The following is a 14,185-nucleotide window of genomic DNA, read 5'->3' on the forward strand; positions in this document are numbered from 1 at the left end:
GCTCTCTCTCTCTCTCTCTCTCTCACCCCCACTTTTTTATCTGTTAACATTAGATAATGCACTGTGAATTAACATTAACATTTTGATTAACTAACATCAACAAACATTAATAAATGTTGTAAAAATATATTTGTCATTGTTAGTTTTTTTAGTTCATGCATTTACTGTTGTTAATGTTAACAAATGAGGTATTGTAAAGTGTTACCAAAACCTTTAAAACCTTTAAAGCATTTTTAACAATTTGATTGATCTATAAGCATTTGTGAAATATTTTTGCCTGCATTACAGCTTAGTCTTCATCTGTGAGCTGAACTGTTTTACTGTTACATCCATGAGATTATGTAAATTCAGATGAATGTCGTGTCACAGGATGTCATAGTTTTTAATATTATATAACTATGTTAACATGAACAATATTTATATAGTATTTATGAATCTCAGTCATTATCATGTTCAAAATTGACTACTACATTATTTATTAAAATGTATAGTTAATGCACATCAGTTACTGTACCATGAACTAAGATGAAATTTTTTTTACCAACACAAATAAATACAGTAAAAACATATTGTTTATACTTACTTTATGTTAGTTGTGAATTAACTAATGTTACAAAACTATATATTTTAACTATTAGTTAACATGAACAATATTTATACAGCATTTATTAATGATATTTAATATTAAGTCCAAAATGTATTAATACATTATTAAAATTTAAAGTTGTACCTTTTAACATTAGTTTATGTAATGTGAATTCACATGAACATTACTATTTTTATTTATTAACATTAAAAAGATTAATACATGCTGTAAACATATATTGTTCATTGTTAGTTCATGCTAGTTAATGCATTACCTAATGTTAACCTAAGAGACAGTATTGTAACTTGTTACCAACATGTTTTCTGATCTATAACCATTTTTTTAAATTATTTTAATAACCTATAAGCATTTGTGAAATAATTATATAAAAATATATTACCAGTAAAGTACACATTAACTTATTTGTATGTATTTGTTCCTTATTCTAATTAATTGAAATGAGCAGTAAAGTGTCAGACTTAAAATATTTATTATCCTATCAGTGAGAGAGGATATAGGATAAAAATCCATATTCAAACCACAATAGCCGACTTCCTGTTGGTCGTAGCTAATGACTGTAAATTAGAAAGTTGTCCGGCTTGTTGAGTACAATACATGTATCAAGTTTGTTGACTGTAGCTAAAACTAACCCCCCAAGTTTTGACAAAAGGTGGCGCTATAGAGTGCCTCTTCCACGCCCTTTTGAGCTTTTTCCAGTGTCTAACTATCATTAATGCTGATGTGTGTGTCGAGTTTCAGGAAACATAAGCATGTTATCTGTTTCAAAAACACAGAAAACTAATGTTAAAGTTTGACACGTTGCCATGGCAACAGCATTTACGATATCAATATTCCCTCAACAGTTTCACATCTGCCGTGTTTTGTCATTATTCTCGACGAGTATCACAAATTCCAGAGCATGTGCTTTTCACAAAACCCTAAATAGCCAACTTCCTGTTGGGCAGAGCTTATGACATGCAGTGTGAAAGTTGTTTGGCTCGATGTGATCTATATGTGTACCGAGTTTCATATGTATACGTGCAAGTATGTATGATATATGTCCCACCGTATTCCAGGGGGCGCTGTAGAGCCCCTGTGCCACGCCCGTGTACCAGTCTCTGCCCGGCTCTAATGGCCGCAGATTCCAAGGTGTGTGCCAATTTTCAAGAGTTTTTGAGCACATTAAGGGCCCCAAAAGCCCCAATAACCTTGGAAAAAAATAAGAAGAATCGTAATAATAATAAGAATAATCCTAAGAAAAACAATAGGGCCCTCGCCTTACTGGCTTGGGCCCTAATAAGCATTTATCCTTATAGAGAATGAGAAGTAACCATGGGAACGGATAGCGTATCATGCTAATATGGCGGCGCCTTCCCGAAATGCAATGCGGAGTGAAAAGATCGTGACGTAACTCCTCATTCTCTATTAAACCTTGCTGAATAAAAGTAGGCTATTCATTTCTTTAAATCAGTCTTACTGACGTAAGCAGCATTCTGAGCAGTTGTGTACGCGTCGTGAGCCAAGCTGATCAGAGACCAGTGGTGGAAAAGTGTTTTTTTTTTTTTTTTTTTAAGATTTACTTATGCTTATGATTTTGGGAAATAGCCCTTGAACAAGCACTGACTGTGAGCGAAGCGTCAGCAACGAACACTCTGTAATTGATTGGTTCTGTCTTTGAGCAATTGCTTATATGTTCGACGAGCAGGAGGAATAGTTATACACAATTATTCGCTAATAACAATAACTTGTTTTAAAAAACACCTCAAGATCGATATTTTTTCCATCCTTTCGAAACATGGATACTTCAGGATCGACCCGCCCAACTCTGAAACGCCATATTTAGGCTAAACAATACTTTTACTTTTTTTGAGGCTATACTTCTACTTTTTGAAATGTCTGTGACCAATGTTTTGTGAAAGAAAAAGAAGTGATATTCGCCCTATATCTAGTGGTAAGTGGTTTTAAAGTTTTATTTTTGAGGAAAACTCGTGACCTGCTCACGAGACTTATTTAAAAATGTCCGAATTTTGAAGGCAGTTGACAAATAACGACCAATATAGCCTAGGCTATACCCGTCTCCAGTTTTCTCTTTAAATTACTATGATAATATTATTATGATCGTGTTATTTCTTTATTTTATTAATTTTGATTGATTTGTAAAGTGATTTTTATCCATCTGCTCCACAGCGGAGTTGTTTCCTGTTAATCCAATTTAGTATCGTTTTTATTAAGTAAACGATTATATTTTACCGACTGTTTTCATAACAAATTTCTTCAGCTCTGTGCGCTTCCCAGAAATCGATTTGTATCGAAATGAATATTTCAGGGGTTTTTTTGCCTTTTATGCATAACTTTTATTAATTTACCTTTGTCTCATATTTATTACTCTATTACATTTATTACGTTGTTGATTTTCTCGAGATCAACCATCCAACTACACCCTTAACAGGTAGGCTACTTTAAAATGCCCATGAATTTAACTTTAAAATTGTAACTGGTCTCCTACCAATTGTGTACGTTTTAACTTTTCTTTTTTTTTTACAGAACATGCATGATCAGCTCTGACCAGCTTAGTTGAGGATAGTTCTCTCCTCTTCTACACTAATAAGCAAGTAAGTGACAAGCATGTGTAGCACCCTCACCGCCTGATAAGGGGAGATACAAATGTATATAAAATGAACACAGGACACGGAGCTGCTTTCTCACTGCCAGCGTCTGTATTGTCTGAGCAACAATAAAGTGTTTTAACCAGTTTCTCAGTGTTTTAACCGGTTTCTCCAATAACAACTCAATAAAAAATAAACTTAGTTATTCAATATACATGGAATACATTCTTTTTAACAGTACTATGAGATGAATGAAGCTGTTTTGTACAACATCAATTTAAATATATGAATTATACAAGTATCTCAGGATTTAATATCCCTTTTAACACATTTTTAATATGTCTTTAAGATCTCACAGCATTTCACGTTCACAATTTCACCTTAAGTATATATTCACTTTAACTGCACTTTTAACATGCACATTGTGTAAACTTGATTTAATTAACTGTTATACATTTTCCCATACGCATTTTTAACTTAACTCACCAGGGATTTATATTTCAAATACAGGAATGTATATAAACGGATTAATAAACTTTTAGAACACAAATTTACACTTAATTCTCAAAAAATATACATTCATCTTTCCTGCACTAAATGCAGTATTTGTATGACCACGTTTTCTCCATTACTAGCATGTGATGACTAGCACAATTAGGATACACAGCGAACTTGGTATCAACTCTTACAAAACAATTTCTTCAACTATTCAGATACTGACAACTACTCAATAACTGACATACTCCATAATATTTTCACATTCACACCATGTGCATTACATACCTGATAAGGGGAGATACAAATGTATATAAAATGAACACAGGACACGGAGCTGCTTTCTCACTGCCAGCGTCTGTATTGTCTGAGCAGCGCGCCCCCTCCCCCAACAGGTGAACGCTCCAAAGGGAAAAGCAATCGATCGATGATACAACGAATATTACTGCTTCCATAGAGCAAATGAGAAGAAAAGGAAGAAAGATTCATTTCTTTTTTTTCCACTTACATTTTCATGACCACCACACATGTTGGAATTTATGATCCATATTGTTATCAAGTTTTCAACTGTGCATAAACATGCCCAGTCACAAACACATTAAATCTATACCATTATTGTTAATCACCTTTTCGTTCTAACATTGTAAAGGGCTCATAAACTTTATTGCTTTTACTTAAACAAATGAAAGACACCCACCGTCTAAACTCATTTGTGTATTTCTACACAGCCAGATGCTGTGACATCCCACAACCTCATCATCTGCAGAGAGAACTGCCATTCAGTTACACCAAAATGCATAATGATGGACATAAAAACATTGTCACAACATTACACTTTAACTTGGCTTCATTACATTTATTTTGTGTTTCTGTTTGGATTTATTTCTTTATGTGTTTTTTTATGTTCAGGGTCAATAATAATTTATATTTCCTTATGATGCATAACTGTTGAACATTGTTAGTAAACAAATAAGTAAACCTGTGAGAGTGTGAAACATGTCCTTGGTTGAAGAAACACCATAAAAAATGAAATTTACAGTCAAATTGGCAGTTGTCAGAACTTTACTGTAAAATATGTTAGCAAAATTTTAAGTTTTGCAAACTTAAATATTCAGTCAAAAACATATTTTATTAACTGAAATGATGTTCATATACCAAATTAAAATCTGTCACAAAAATACAAAACAGCATCATGGTTACTCACGTCACTAAAATAATTTCAGTAGACATTAATTTAACATAAGATGTAACATAAAACTTTAATATACTTAACTGATAAGAAAAAACTAAGAAGCAGTATTTTACTGTAAAATTACACGAAATGCCCATTAGATCTATTACAGTTTTTCACCATAGAGTAAGGAAACTAACCGTTAAACAATTAAAAGAGTTTTTCCACCCTAAAATAACCATCATTTTCTAGTGTATGAACAAGGAGGTTTACAATGAGCTAATCCTTTTTCTGCCTTTTCTGTTTCAGTTTGTTTTCCAAAGAATGCATATGTCTGCAAGAAGCCTGTGGAAACACGACCTGTACAAGAACTGAGTCTTGAAGAATCTTGAACTACTGTTGCCTTGTCTCTCAGTTTTCTATGAAAATCCCTCCATACGGTTTACTGTTAAGGCACACATCAACCAACATCCTAGCATGTGAAGTGTCTGAAGATTGTGCTGAACAGCACTGTAATGTTACATTAACTAAGTAGATCTAGACTGTGACCATGTTCGCTTTAAAGATTATTATTCTTATTACACTTATTGTTCCTCTTAATTATGATCTTTGTTCTTGTCAATGTGCTCGTGCTGAATATAAGATAGACAAGCAATGCTGCCCAATGTGTGCCCCTGGTAAGACTGCAAGTTATAGCATATATTGTCTTTATGTTTATTTACTGTTACAGTATTAGAAATTTGTTAAAATATATTATTTCCGTAGTGAAAGTAATCTGCTTTATTCTGCCATAAAGCATTTGTTTGTTAAAAAGAAAAGAAAATAAATATATACAAATTATAGCCGGTTTTTCTTTTACTTAAGAAATTTCTAATACTTACATTTTCAAAATCGTTAAAATATGATTCAATATTGTCAGAAATCAAGAACCAATTTTGTGTGCTGCCTATTAAGGAAACCGTGTTCGTTGGCACTGCACAGATGACACCAGCACAACTTGTGTTCCATGCCCTCCATTAACTTTCCTTGATGAACCAAATGGCCTCATGGAATGCTTTCCCTGTACTGTATGTGATGCAAGTGAGTGTTTCAACTTTATATATGTTCATCTGAAAATTTTAAATTGTTGGTGAAAAATCATGTCTGTTAATTCAAGTGATTAAAGATCTGAAGAGTTGCAAGTTAGTTGCTCCAGGAAACTGTCCCTGAAAAGAATATAATGTACACTCTTAAAAATAAAGGTGCTTAAAAGGTTCTTCACAGCGATGCCATGGAAGAACCATTTTTGGTTCCACAAAGAACCATTCAGTCAATGGTTCTTTAAAGAACCGTCTCTGTCTTAACTTTTTATAATCTGAAGAACCTTCTTTCTCCACAAAGAACCTTTTGTGAAACAGAAAGGTTCTTCAGATGTTAAAGGTTCTTTATGGAACCATTTAGACAAAAAGGTTCTTCTATGGCATCATGAAGCACCTTTATTTTTTAGAGTGTACTCTTCAGATGCAACTGCGAAGGTGTCTTCTAAAAGACAAGTAACTTAACACATTATATTTTTCATCCTAGACCGAGGTTTAAGACTGAGTGAAGTATGCACTCGGTCATCAGATGCTGTTTGTGGGCCACTGGAGAGATTCTACTGCATTGAAAAAAAGAAAGGCAGCTGCACTTTAGCTGTGCGACATTCTAAATGTAACCCTGGACAATATATCAAACAAGCAGGTAAATGATAAAAAAAAAAATCATATAAATCATATTATATTAACATACAGTAAACATTGTTTATTGTGCTGCATGAATTGTAATAGAAGGAAGAGATTTATAGACAAATATAACAGTGACAGTTTAATTTGAACCTTATGCTGACTGTCTCTGCAGGTACTGGTTCCACAGATACTGTATGTGCTGACTGTACAGGTGACACATATTCAAACGGATCTTTCTCATCCTGTTTACCACATACAAAGTAAGTGCACACTTATGCTGTTTATGTGTGCTGTTGATCATTTTTCAACAAATCTGATCCTGGATATTATTCATAGATGTGAGGCCATGGGACTTGCTGAAACAAATCCAGGAACACATTCATCAGACTCTGAATGTGGAAATCCCCCTACTGCTGTAGCAATCATTGCCTCTAGTGTTATAGTTACTTTAATATTAATTACAGTAGTAAGTGTTTTAATATTTAAACACATTCGGAAGAAGAAACTATCTAAAAGTTCAGGTAAGCTTTATTCGGTTATTTTTGTAGTATGAGATCTATAGTTGTTTTTTTCTATAAGGGAATTTTCTATGAAAATTCAACAATCATTTGAGGCTGGGGCACTTTGAATCATTGCTGCACTTAAAAATTATGGTGATGTAGAGAGGATTACACAGATTTTTGCTGATTTGGTGCTCAATAAACATTTTTTTCTTATTATCAATGTAGATAACAGTTGTGCTCAGAGGTGTCATGCCCATTCAAAAGCCCCCTCAGATTTTTGAGCCAAGTGGATTTTGAATGCAGCTTCCAAAAGACAAAAAATAGCCGAATAATATTTTCTATATTAGAAACAATCACACCAGCATGATTAAATTGTTCAGCGCTTCATATCATCATCAGCTGCTAAATTCAAAACTGCGTTCGCTGGCTGGCGCTGAGCCAGAGACAGACGCGTCGACGTTTTTTTACAGCACTGCGCATTATAACCAATCACACACGATGCTGTTGAGCTTATGAATGCAATGACCAATCAGAGGCGTTCAGATGAGACATCGCTAAAATGCCGGTGTTTTGTTCACTGGCTCGCTGACTGAACACCTCTTTCTGGCGAATTCTCTCGTTAGAAACAATAAACTGCAGATGTGTGTATGAATCTGTAAATAAGATATTCATTTCACAGTGTAAACAGCTTCAGTGATTTTAATGGGAGTTTTTGAGAGTGCTTGAACTAGACTGTCAGTGAAAATGTTCTTTCATAATGTAGAAATGTTCTTTGCTCTTTCAGTACAATGAAAGTGTTATGATAAGTAGCCTAACTTACAATGTTTTTATTCACATTAACTTTCAATGTTAAATTCACATTAAATATAAAGTCAGTCGTATTAAAAATATGTTATGGCATGACACCCATATCTGTTAATTAAGTAAACAGAGAGGTTTTTATTATTATTATTATTATTAATAGACTACATTATTATGCTACTTTGACCATCGCTCACTATAGATCAACTAACATAATCTATAAAGGTGAGAATCAAGATATTTCATGATATAGTTAATGCGTTTGAGAATGTTTCGAATAAAAAGGAAAAATAAAATAGGAGTGCTGTTGTGTGTCACGTGACGAAATTTCTATACATCAAAGTAACGTGAAATAAATTACATCAGGGTTTCCACAAAAATATTCAGCAGCAAAAACAATTTTTAACCATGATAATAATAACTATTATTAATATCATATTAGAATTATATTAGAATGATTTATGAAAGATTCATAAAATAAATCCAGCTTTGCCATCCAATGTATACTATTTTAAAATACATTAAAATATAAAACAGTTCTTTTAAATTGTAATAATATTTTACAGTATTAATGTTTTACAGTATTTTTGAGCAAATACATCTTTGGTGAGCATAAAAGATGTATTTGAAAAACATTGTTAAATACATTAATACTTGTACTATTCTCTCTCTTCTTTTCATACAGGGTTGCAGGTATATTAAACTTTTTCTTCACATGAAATAGAAGGTAAAAAATATTTACTATGTTTTAAAAATGTGTGTTTGGTTTTGTTCAAAAGGAAACAGGAAATGGTTTACATGAAAAACACAGTTCAAAAGGTAAGAATAAAGTATATCATAGACAGACATACAAGACACAATTATTCAGCTTATATACATGATGAGAAACTTCAATTACATAATATAAGATTTTAATTATGTGAATTCTATAATTTTTTGGTCTCCTATGGTTTGACTGTACAAATAATGAAAACTTTCCTTGTGCTTTTGTAAGCTGAAAAGAAATGCTTCATTGTTTTTTTCAGTTGTTGGCGGCAGGATAAATGTTGAATCATTTGGAATAGAAGAACAAGTCCTAAGAACCTAGGGATTGACTACAGTTTCTAAACTACTCACATATTTCACCACATTCACTGAAAGAGTTATCATGCCTGGAATTTATCGGGTTGAGCCACAGAAAGTGATTACTAATCCTCTTACATTTACATTTATGCAAATAAGCAGCCATTTAATTAACAGACTAGAATAATCATGGCTGATAGACACTGTGCAAACTTAAAAGAACTTGCCCAACTTTTAACTAGGGAAATAATCGTGAAATGTTTCTAAAATGTTTGTTATTATTTTAATATTGTTTGTGATTTAGTCTTAGTGACTTAGGAGTCCTCTTGTTTTAGCTGCATGGTTTTAGTGCTAAAATGTTTTGTGAAATTCTCTTTTTAACTAAAAACAGTTAACATTATTGAGTTTAGTAGCTACTTTTAGCCTTGATGTTTTGTGAATATGGCCCCAGTTCATTCTGATATATTAGGACATTTTGTCATGTGTACATTATGTGCCATGTAATTCTGGTGAACACAGAATCCTGGGAACATAGAAATGACTCTGACCCGATGGACAATGATTAGCTTACACTACAGATACAAAAAAGACTCCACATACACATCAGTCATTGTTTGATGGTTTTTTTCCCCTCCAGCTGAAACAATGACATCTTTTTCCTTCTGTTCTGTTCTGTTCTGTGCCAGTATCAAGTCATGCCCAACAGTTTGAATGCGTCATGAAAAAAAAAATACAAATCTAACAAATCAAAAGCTCCACATACTTAAAATGTATACATTTGTGTAATAAAATATATAAAATAAATATTCAATCTTTATTTAAAAGGGTCAAGAAAATGATGTTGTGTCCTACTATTTGAACATGGCTTACTTTTGGGAAATGTGCTATATAAATTATATACATTATGGTAAATACGTTTTTTTTTTTGTAAAACAAATTTATGCCGTCATGTTTTTAGACTAGTTACCTCAAGTTTGTCAAATTAAACTAAGCAGTGTTTGAAGAGCTGAAGCATGTTTAAAGATTGAAAGTAGATCAAGCTCAAGCTCACTTTATTACAGCCACTGAATAAGTGTAATAATATCTTAATGGGATACTTTGTATCCACTGTGCAAAGAATCGCACACAACCAGTCACTTTTAAGTCACAAGTTTTTCTCATGCTGTATTCATTACTGTTGCCTCCCCGCTCAATAGATTGGTCTGCAGCTGAGAGAAACATCTCATTCCTTTCAAGTAAGTGCTTTTCTTATGCTCTCGTGTTGGTAAATGGATTTAATGTATTCACTGCTTGTCAAGTTGATTGGGTAATGCCAAATATATATTTTGAGGATCTGGAGAAGAAAGAAATTATGTTCTTGTCAAAGCAGTTGCTTTTTAAATTACTTTATTTAAAATACTACATTTTTAGATTAACATTAACTAAGATTAATAAATGCTGTAGAAGTATTGTTAATTGTTAGTTCATGTAGTTATGTCGTTAACTGATGTCAATAAATGAAACCTCGACTAATACATTTTTGAAAGCATGTGAATACTAAAAGTCATGTTTACATGAAAAATTACATTAAACAATATTCAATAGTTGATTCAAAACTTTTTGGTTGTGGGTGACATACCTACCAACAATTTGTTACTTAAATCTGCTACTTTTGTGTCCTTTACTGATTTTTTTTCCCACTCCACAGAAAAGGAAATCCATCAGAAAACGATGATCAGAACCTGCTAAATTCAACACACAGAAGTGCTTCTGAAGTCTGATGGGAACACTAAATCCACTATCAGCTCTTTGCACAGACATACTGAGCTGACCAATTTTACATCTTTATGAAAATGCCGATTTTGTTGATTATTTTATACATCGTTTCTATTGCCTTTCTATACCTAGAACTAGCTTATTGTGTCTGTGCCCGTGCTGAATATGAGATAAACGGACATTGCTGCCCTATGTGTGCACCTGGTTAGTAAATAGTTCACAGTAATAAAAGAAAATAATTTTTGTTTTTAAGTCCAATAGGTAGTATTGTTTACAAGGAGAATTGCAAGATGTCTTGACGTAGGACTTCCATAAAAAAGTTTCTAATATCCTATATACTTTTTAAAGGTAACCGTGTTTTATGGCATTGCACAGTGGATACCAGCACAACTTGTGCACCCTGTAATACATTCACATACACTGATGAGTCTAATGGCCTTGAAATATGCTTTCCCTGCTCGGCCTGTGATGAAGGTGAGTGTTTCACATGTATTCTTTTAGCAGCGAGTTAAGGTTACGCAAAAGTATACAATCATTTAACATGTTTCAATCTTCAATAATAAACAACTGCTTTGTTTCAATATATTTAGGTTTAAGGATACAGAAGGCCTGTACACGGTTATCAGATACAGTTTGTGAGCCACTAGAAGGATTCTCCTGTATGGTCCAAGAAAAAGGCCGCTGTAGATTAGCTGTTAAACATTCTCAGTGTAAACCTGGAGAATACATCCAACAAAGAGGTACAGATGTTCACATTTTCTGTGTAAATATTACTAAAGTGAGATAACAAATCATTGGCAAATACTACTCACAAGTTACTTGCATATTAGAATAGGCAGATAAGAATACAAAATACTTACTAAACTAGACCTTATTTAATATATTTCATAATACTATACACAGCTTTATTGTGATGCAAATTCTACAGCTATATATGACTGTATCTGCAGAAATAGTATAAAACAACGCTCTCCAATATTTTGAATTTGGACTGCAGTACCGATTTTCAATATTACATACTGCACCTTTAACTATTGACTAATGTTTAAAAATAATTCAATCTTATTGTCAAATGTTACCGAATTTATAATAACTGACCCGACGTGTGTACTGTTAACAGTACTTGAATAATGTTAAATGCTAAACAACTCTACGACATTTAATACTTAGTGTGAAAATCCCTGTAGTGTTAATCTAATGAAACAGTTAAGGAACTCAGTGTCTTAATATCTTTACAGGAACAGCAAACACTGATACTGTATGTGGTGAATGCATTAATGGCACCTACTCTGATGGCACTTTCACAGCTTGTCAGCCACATACATTGTGAGTAATACAAAGTTTTACATTAAATTCCCATTCTAATACGTTTGGACGTGCTAACATCACACCGTTGCATGTCTACAGATGTCAGAGTATGGGACGTAAACAAATAAAAACGGGAACAATGTCATCTGATGCTAGATGTGAACACACTCCAAATGGTCTTGTTGTTGGAATCATAACTACTGTTGCGGTCATTGTTGTTGTTGTTATTGGAGTCTCAGTAACCCAGTATGTCATATTCAAGCACAAGTCAAAGGCTCGTCCAGGGATAAGGTAAGGCTTTGACAATTTTCCCCCATCATAATATACTTTACATTTGTCTGAATAATGGGATTTTTATATTTCAGGTCTGTCCAGTTCCGAAATGTTGGTGGAGGGCTTTTAAAATGCGTATACATATAATCCATGGACTTGATGTTACTTAATACATTTCAACCAGTCAAAGCTGAAACAAAAAGAGAACTCAAAAAAGAAACAGAAATATTGGTTTCTTAAGGTAGACCAGCTATTTACTGAGAGAGAGAACACTATGCATACATGTGTTCTCTTGTTATATATAACATAAAATTATGTATTATTCTTAACCCTTTTTATTAAAAAAACTGAAATGGATAATGGATGCACTCACTATTGATTACCATGGTAAAGTTTATGAATCATTCATCAGAAATTTTGACATTAATCTATGCCTCGTACCTGAACAGTTACTTGCATACGCTGAAATTAGTACACAGTATAACACAATATACTATATTTGTGAATCATTTTTGTGACATGATGACACATATTTGTAAATATATTAAATTTAAGCCCCCCCACCCCCAATTTAATGTCTGAATTTCTGACAGTTCATATGTAATCATATGTATATACTTTGAATAAATAATCTGTAAATTCTAGTAGTATCTATTATACTGACAAGCTATTTGCTTCATAATAATGTACATCACACATTTAAGAAACATTAATAACCCATGACACTTCTCTTTCAGACATGTTTTGTACCAACATTCAGAATGTTTCATGGTTGAAATTCACTGCAAAAATAACTAATAAAAACCTTAACTAGCAAATATCATGGCATCACTATATTATTCACAGTAAATATCTGTACTTTGTGCCAAGTAAAATCTGATCTCTGTGATTTTCCCCTCACAACAGAGTATCCTGTATGAATCGGCAATATATCTTACAGACGTTCACAGTATTCCTGTACAGACATTATGAAAACTAATTCCGTTCGAATATGGCTAAACTTGATACCTGCAAGACTTCAGGGGATTTCCATGTAGGTCTCGCTGAAGCATGAAGACGTCCAAATAGGAGAAGCTTAGTCTGCAAGTAGACAAAGACCTTCAAGTTGTTGAGGTTAAGTATGGAACTTCTATGCCTGGGATTTTCAAACCTGTCCTGGAGGCCCCACAGCAGGGCACATTTTGTGTCTGCCTTACAAGACAGTTCAGGTCTTGCAGTCTCTGAGCTGACGGGTTGAATCAGGCGTGTTAGATGAGGGAGACATACAAAATGTGCAGTGCTGTGGGCCTTCAGGACAGGGTTGAAAACCCCTTTTAAGCTAGAAGGTGTGTTGGGTTTCTGTATGCATGGAATACCCAAATACTATATTTGCCAGAATCTGCTAAATATAACTCAAGTACACTGAAATCGGTATGGAAGCTGTGTTCAGAATGGCATACTACCATAGAACTCCTACTCTATTGCAGTATGCAATGTGTATAATGTGAATAGTAAGTTAATTTTCTTTATGCATGGAATTCCCAGATTACCTACTACATTTGGTGAAATCTGATGTATGCATCTGAGGACACTGCATGGAATACGGTTTCCTACAATGCAACACACTCCATGTGACATTCCATCTTAAAATGTGTGTTTCAACTGGAGGCCGGGAATAGTAATTATAAATGTAACACACACACACACACACACACACACACACACACACACACATATATATATATATATATATATATATATATATATATATACATATACATATACATATACATATACATATACATATAATAGTTTTCTAAAGAGAGGAAAACGCTTTACATTTAAACATGTCGCGTTGATATTCTGGCTCATCTGCATGTCTTTTAGCATCACTGTCTTAGCACATTTAACCAGCATTTGAAAATGCTACAAAACTTTCCCCA

At 33.3% G+C, this 14,185-nt stretch overlaps 2 protein-coding genes across 9 annotated transcripts; both read left to right on the plus strand.

Moving 5' to 3' along the window:
- Positions 1 to 1,836: 1,836 nt before the first annotated feature.
- Positions 1,837 to 10,691, plus strand: LOC107695287 (tumor necrosis factor receptor superfamily member 14-like). Of its 8 annotated transcripts, XM_016495126.1 has the most exons (12): positions 1,837 to 2,537; positions 3,008 to 3,035; positions 3,131 to 3,198; positions 5,168 to 5,535; positions 5,813 to 5,938; positions 6,422 to 6,577; positions 6,734 to 6,821; positions 6,898 to 7,082; positions 8,551 to 8,558; positions 8,645 to 8,684; positions 10,124 to 10,162; positions 10,615 to 10,691. In XM_016495126.1, the coding sequence occupies exons 4-12, from the start codon at positions 5,409 to 5,411 to the stop codon at positions 10,653 to 10,655; spliced, it is 810 nt and encodes a 269-aa protein (XP_016350612.1). In that variant the 5' UTR covers positions 1,837 to 2,537; positions 3,008 to 3,035; positions 3,131 to 3,198; positions 5,168 to 5,408; the 3' UTR covers positions 10,656 to 10,691. The 8 variants fall into 8 exon arrangements, 7 of the variants coding, with proteins under 7 accessions (XP_016350612.1, XP_016350613.1, XP_016350615.1 ...); XM_016495127.1 differs by lacking the exons at positions 3,008 to 3,035; positions 3,131 to 3,198; XR_001634980.1 differs by lacking the exon at positions 10,615 to 10,691 and adding an exon at positions 8,891 to 9,045 and having other exon boundaries at positions 1,840 to 3,198; positions 10,124 to 10,159.
- Positions 10,692 to 10,746: 55 nt separating this feature from the next.
- On the plus strand, positions 10,747 to 13,081 carry LOC107695290 (tumor necrosis factor receptor superfamily member 14-like). The gene is made up of 6 exons (XM_016495140.1): positions 10,747 to 10,886; positions 11,031 to 11,156; positions 11,273 to 11,422; positions 11,921 to 12,008; positions 12,090 to 12,281; positions 12,356 to 13,081. The coding sequence occupies exons 1-6, from the start codon at positions 10,754 to 10,756 to the stop codon at positions 12,408 to 12,410; spliced, it is 744 nt and encodes a 247-aa protein (XP_016350626.1). The 5' UTR covers positions 10,747 to 10,753; the 3' UTR covers positions 12,411 to 13,081.
- Positions 13,082 to 14,185: the final 1,104 nt, after the last annotated feature.

The sequence above is a fragment of the Sinocyclocheilus anshuiensis genome, unplaced genomic scaffold (assembly GCF_001515605.1).
Source record: "Sinocyclocheilus anshuiensis isolate Anshui unplaced genomic scaffold, SAMN03320099.WGS_v1.1 scaffold122, whole genome shotgun sequence".
NCBI classification, from domain to species: Eukaryota; Metazoa; Chordata; class Actinopteri; order Cypriniformes; family Cyprinidae; genus Sinocyclocheilus; species Sinocyclocheilus anshuiensis.

Excerpts from the sequence above, each read along its gene's own strand:
- LOC107695290 (XM_016495140.1), top strand. The coding sequence starts at position 10,754 with ATGAAAATGCCGATTTTGTTGATTATTTTATACATCGTTTCTATTGCC. Across the intron at positions 12,009-12,089 it reads GCTTGTCAGCCACATACATT|ATGTCAGAGTATGGGACGTA; the intron begins GTGAGTAATACA and ends GCATGTCTACAG. Across the intron at positions 12,282-12,355 it reads AAGGCTCGTCCAGGGATAAG|GTCTGTCCAGTTCCGAAATG; the intron begins GTAAGGCTTTGA and ends TTTATATTTCAG.
- LOC107695287 (XM_016495126.1), top strand. The coding sequence starts at position 5,409 with ATGTTCGCTTTAAAGATTATTATTCTTATTACACTTATTGTTCCTCTT. Across the intron at positions 5,939-6,421 it reads CTGTACTGTATGTGATGCAA|ACCGAGGTTTAAGACTGAGT; the intron begins GTGAGTGTTTCA and ends TTTTCATCCTAG. Across the intron at positions 6,822-6,897 it reads TCCTGTTTACCACATACAAA|ATGTGAGGCCATGGGACTTG; the intron begins GTAAGTGCACAC and ends TATTATTCATAG.